The sequence below is a fragment of the Coffea eugenioides genome, chromosome 1, assembly GCF_003713205.1.
Source record: "Coffea eugenioides isolate CCC68of chromosome 1, Ceug_1.0, whole genome shotgun sequence".
Taxonomy (NCBI): domain Eukaryota; kingdom Viridiplantae; phylum Streptophyta; class Magnoliopsida; order Gentianales; family Rubiaceae; genus Coffea; species Coffea eugenioides.
Genome location: NC_040035.1, coordinates 9,566,554 through 9,571,795, shown reverse-complemented (window position 1 = coordinate 9,571,795; position 5,242 = coordinate 9,566,554). Strand labels below are relative to the sequence as shown.

Below are 5,242 nucleotides of genomic sequence, written 5' to 3'. Positions count from 1 at the left end.
TACGTCTCCCGTCCATATATATGTTTTCCCTCTCTCTTTTCTTTTCTTTTCCCCAAAAAGGTAATTTAGTAAATAAACACAGTAAATTGACTACAGTAACAAATTCTAGCATTCCAAATACACAAATAAATATATACGCACATAACACGCCATAGCAAGAAGACGGATAAGCAAATACACAAATACATATCAAGTTGGATAGATAACCATGTACACACAGGTGTACTAACGTCATGTAGTAACAATATACAGGTAAATCAGAAGGAAAAGGTGAAGTCGTCCCAGTATCAGCCCGTCCGGTCTCTCACGTCACTTACTATCCAAACTAGATGTCTCTGACCTCTTGTGCTCATTCTAGTCAGAAAAAGCCTGTTCATGTTCCAAAAATGCAAGTCTTAAGCACTTAGCAGCGCCGCAACTCTAAAGTACTCAGGCACGAGAATCCGAAATAAGATAATTCACATCTCGAGCTGCAGTCCCAAGAGTAAACTATCTACAATCGGAATTCCTACCTGACATACCTATCTATGGTCCTCAGATACCATGAGAGAGATTTAAGGCCTATAACATTCACAATTCATAACTTATGCTCAAATGAGCACTTAGTCCTTTATACTCATTCACCACTTAGTCCAGGCTCACGCCGCGCAGAGACCACGCGAAGCAGGCTCTGATACCACCTGTGACGGCCCCACCACCCCCTAAGGCAAACCAAAGGGTTCGGCGGGTCGCCTGCCCAGCTCTCGCCGAGATTCAGTCGTTCACCACAGTCCTCACTTAAAATCTGAATAAATCACAAGAATAAATAGGGCAACGATCCAAAACTTAAAGCGAAACTTATATACATTGTCATCCCCAAACGGGCGTGTAAAGATCGAATATACAAAGGTTCTCAATCCTTCATACGTCCAGTCCGTGCCAAGCACTAGGCGAGAACCACTACAAAAGAAACAAAAGAACTAGACTGGCTAGTCTATGCTCTCATTCTGCTCGCCGTCCCCTGTTAAGGAAAACAAAACTAAAAGGGTGAGCTAAAAGCTCAGTGAGGTTCCGAACAGATAATCGAACAATCAATTCAATACATTAAACATGGAATATCAATAATTCAAGAAACATTTTCAATGGAAAGCGATAGTAACATTCATTAAAAGGATACGACCCACATGGAGCTATTTGTTTGGTCGTTCGTTCCCCTGACTTTTCCCCTTATTCCTCCAATCGTTTAAAAATACATTTTTTGTAAGTAGAATCCCTCGTTCATCCTTTTGTTCGTTCATCCCTTTTCCGGACGTTGACCGGACTCCACCCATCCGGACATTGGCCGGACTCCACCCATCCGGACGTGGCCGGACTACAAGGTAATACTCGAGTATACCAAATTCACCCAGGATCACCATATCGCCCGACCGAGTCCGCTTCTGGCTCGAGTCGATCGGTAACGAAGGGCAGGGCCCAATTCAGCCAAACGTCTTACATTCATGCGCAACTAGCATTTAATCATTAATCATTGAAACTTTCACATTTATTTAGGTCGAGTGCGATAAAGTACACACTCGCCTAGAAAACTCGTTTTAACAATCATTGAAAGCACTTAACACATTATCAATCAATAATAACAAGCCAATAAGTCAAGGAATATAGCAAACAAGGAACACTCACCTAGTTATGCAAAATAACGTGCAAAATATCCTTCCGGATATTACCCTTAGTCACCAGTGAAACCTAAGATTGAACAAGAGAACACATTACCGTTTATCGAGCAAAACCAAGCTCAAAAGGCTTAAAATCATTCAAGTCATTTACCTAGGAAAATGACCGGAAAGGAAAGTCAAGCCCTAAAATATTCCAATAAGCACAATAAGACTCGATTACAAGTCATAAACTAATGCCAAATACTACTGAAATAGGGTTCCATAAGCATATACAAGCATTAGGGGAAACCAGAAAATCCGGAAATGACATTAGCTTTAGCCCTGAAAAAAATAGTTTTTGACCTCATTTTACGGTAATGGCACCAAAGGAACTACAATTATCGGATGAAGGTCCAAGATGCACCGTTTCGAAGCTAAGAGATAGGGCTACAATATTACAGAAGGTCACTCAACCCAGTTTCGAGTGTAACTAGGTCAAAAATGCAATCTACTATACCAGAACCGCAAAACCAGATTCACAGAACGCATTCTAGTACAAACATCATCAAACAGCCTACATAAGTCCAAATCCATAAATTCCAAAGCCATCTGAAAGTTAAGAAACAGGGATACATTTTATCAGAAGGCCTCAACAACCAATTCGGAATCATTCCTTACCAAAATAACCAATTACAGAAGCAATTCCCAAATTCGGGTAAAACCAGGACAGCAAGGGTAATTTTGACTTTTCTCAAGCTACGCTACTCCGATTGACCTGAAATTTTTCAGGCACCTCTAAAATATCATTCCCTACAACTTTTATGTTTTAATCCAAGGCTAATTCGGCCGCTAACTATGAGCTACAAAATCGGGCAGAATGTAATTTCATAAACCCTAACTTTCCAAAATTTCTTCCAAAACAGAAATTGATTGCAATTATCCACTTTTTCCACCTCCCAGGTCCTTTACACACCCACTAGTGCGAAAAGTTTGGAAAAATTCGGTCTACTAGGTTAAATTTTGGATACTGGATTTAATTTACCGGGTGTTAAGAGATAAGTAGAGGATGTTAAGTGGATTGGTATAAGAGAGACAAAAGTTAGGCAAGCATTAATGAAGGTGACAAGTGTCACCATGGGATTTGGTCTTAAGTAAGACCACTATTCACCTTTTGTCCAATTGACCAAATAAATCACAAAAATCACCAAAAAATCACCATTTTTCTCTTCATCTTGGCCGGCCCTCTCTCTCAAGAAGAAAGAAGGAAACTCTCCAAGTTCTTGATTCCATCTTGCTCCAAATCATCAAAACAACCACTTAATCTTACTTTTGTTGCATAGAAAACCTTAAGTGAGTGTTTGTGTGGGGTTTGGTAGAGTTGTTTGGAAAGCTAAGAGGACTTGTTGCTCTCTCTCTCTTGTTTCTAAGGTGAGTTATGAAGAACCACTCTCCTCCCTCTAATGATGCTTAATTTATGCTTAGTGGTGATATAAGATGCAACTTTATGGATTATATTGTGATTTTTGGTTGAATTGATGAAGTTTTGTAATTATTGGGGATTTTTCTGTTTTAATATGAATATGATTGTGTGGATATACACTTTTAATTTCACATGAACTAACTTATACTAGAAAAATAATTTAAAAACTATATTTTGCTCATAAAAATTATCTGGGGAATTTTCTAATAAAGAAAAGGTATAAAAGTGTGCAATTCAATAAAATAAAGCCTAGAAATTCGGAAAATTTTCGGGTCCTCATAAAATCTCAATCTTTCTCCTTTCCACCAACCCAAAACATCCAGATTTGCCCTTGCATCACAAGCATACCTACTTTCCTCTAAATAAACATCTAAATCTGATTTTTCTGGTGAAGCCCTATCAATTTCACTCACATGCATGTGAAACTTTTCTTTGCCAGTTAAAACGGCGGGTGCAGTCATTTTCTGTTTCTTACTAGAAGAAGTAGAACCTTCATTTTGTCTCCTTTTTACAACCTGCCTCTGTTGTTCAGAATGGGAAACAACATGACAATCAACATATTCATTGTAAAGCTCATAAAGAATGTCTCTAATCTCAGCCATGAATCTAGGAGCTGCATCCTCACCATAAATCACCGGAAAAGCATGATTAATAAGGAACATTTTGTATCTCGGATCCAAAATTGCACCCAAAGATAGCAGCACATTACTTTCCCCCCAATACTTATCAAATTTAGCAGACATACTTCCAGCCATTGCCCGAATATGCTCAAAAGGATCAAGAGCTTTTTCATTTAAAAGCTCTTTAATCCTATAGAGCTCCACAAGAAAAATGTTAGATGTTGGATACTCAGTCCCGGAAATCATATCAGTGATTTCATGAAATATTCCTAGAAATTTGCACACTTCTTCCACTTTCATCCACTCAAAATCAGTAGGAACATAGTGAAATCCAGGGTCTATGTCTGCATATCTTGGAAAGACATCCTTGAACTCTAAACCTGAAGCTAACATCAAATAGGTGCTATTCCACCTTGTTGGACAGTCCAAAATTAGTTTTCTAGAGGGCAACTGAAGCTGTTTTTTAATTTTGGCAAATTCAAGAAGCCTAGATTCTGAATTGTTCAAGTATTTTATCCCTTCTCTAACAACATCAATCACACCACCAAGTTGACCAAGACCATCTTGCACTAAGAGATTAAGTATATGTGCACAACATCTAACATGAAAAATTTTTCCTCCAATACTTAATCTCTTTCTTAGAGAAAAATCCTCTCTAAGTCTCCTAATGCACACATCATTGTATGAAGCATTATCAACAGTTATGCTAGAAACCTTATTCTCAATCCCCCAATCAATGAAGCACTTACTTAGAGCATCAGCTATAATAACTCCAGTATGAGGAGGAGGAACATTGCAAAAATTCAACACACGTTTTTGAAGCACCCAATCAGAATCAATAAAATGACCAGTCACAACCATATATTGAATTTTTTGACCAGATTTCCACAAATCAGTTGTAATACTAATCCTACCAGGACCTTTCAACAATGATTTCAGCTTCCTTTTTTCAATTGTATAAGTACTCATACAATCTTCCTTAACAGTCTGCCGATTAATCTTTTTATAAAACGGAGAAACTGCTTTCATGAATTTGTTGAAAACTACATGCTCCATCATAGAAAATGGGTACTCATGTGCAAGAATCATGTGTGACGCAAGCTCTCTTACCTTGGCATGATCATACGAGAAATTTGTGATGGAAGTGATGGTCCACCTTCGGTGAATGAAAGCACTTGTTGCTTTTGTTTGCTTTGCTCCCCAATGGCCATCTTTCTTTGGAGGCAAGAAGTCAGGTGTCTCTTGTGCTGAGATGTGGCTCCGGTTGTACTCTTGGTGAAAACTCCTTGCAATGGTTGCACTTCACTTTGACCGTCCCATTATCTAGCACTACTTCAGTCATTTCATCCCATATGCTGGATTTCTTCTTCCTTTGCTTTTTCTCAAAAGGACCAGCTCCTCCATCTCCATCTACTTGTTGTCCTCCTTCATTGCCATCATCTTCTATTATTTCTATTTCTTCTTCACTCATTTCATCAGCTCTTTCTTCGTTGTAATTCAATTGTTCCACG

The 5,242-nt window shown here is 38.6% G+C and overlaps 1 protein-coding gene across 1 annotated transcript; it reads right to left on the bottom strand.

Annotated features, from left to right (window-relative positions):
- Positions 1-358: 358 nt before the first annotated feature.
- On the bottom strand, positions 359-4,820 carry LOC113767410 (zinc finger BED domain-containing protein RICESLEEPER 2-like). Its single transcript, XM_027311499.1, has 2 exons — positions 3,422-4,820; positions 359-369 (listed from the first exon to the last, which is right to left on the bottom strand). Exons 1-2 carry the CDS (start codon positions 4,818-4,820, stop codon positions 359-361), a joined length of 1,410 nt encoding a protein of 469 aa, XP_027167300.1.
- Positions 4,821-5,242: the final 422 nt, after the last annotated feature.

Excerpts from the sequence above, each read along its gene's own strand:
- LOC113767410 (XM_027311499.1), bottom strand. The coding sequence starts at position 4,820 with ATGATTCTTGCACATGAGTACCCATTTTCTATGATGGAGCATGTAGTT.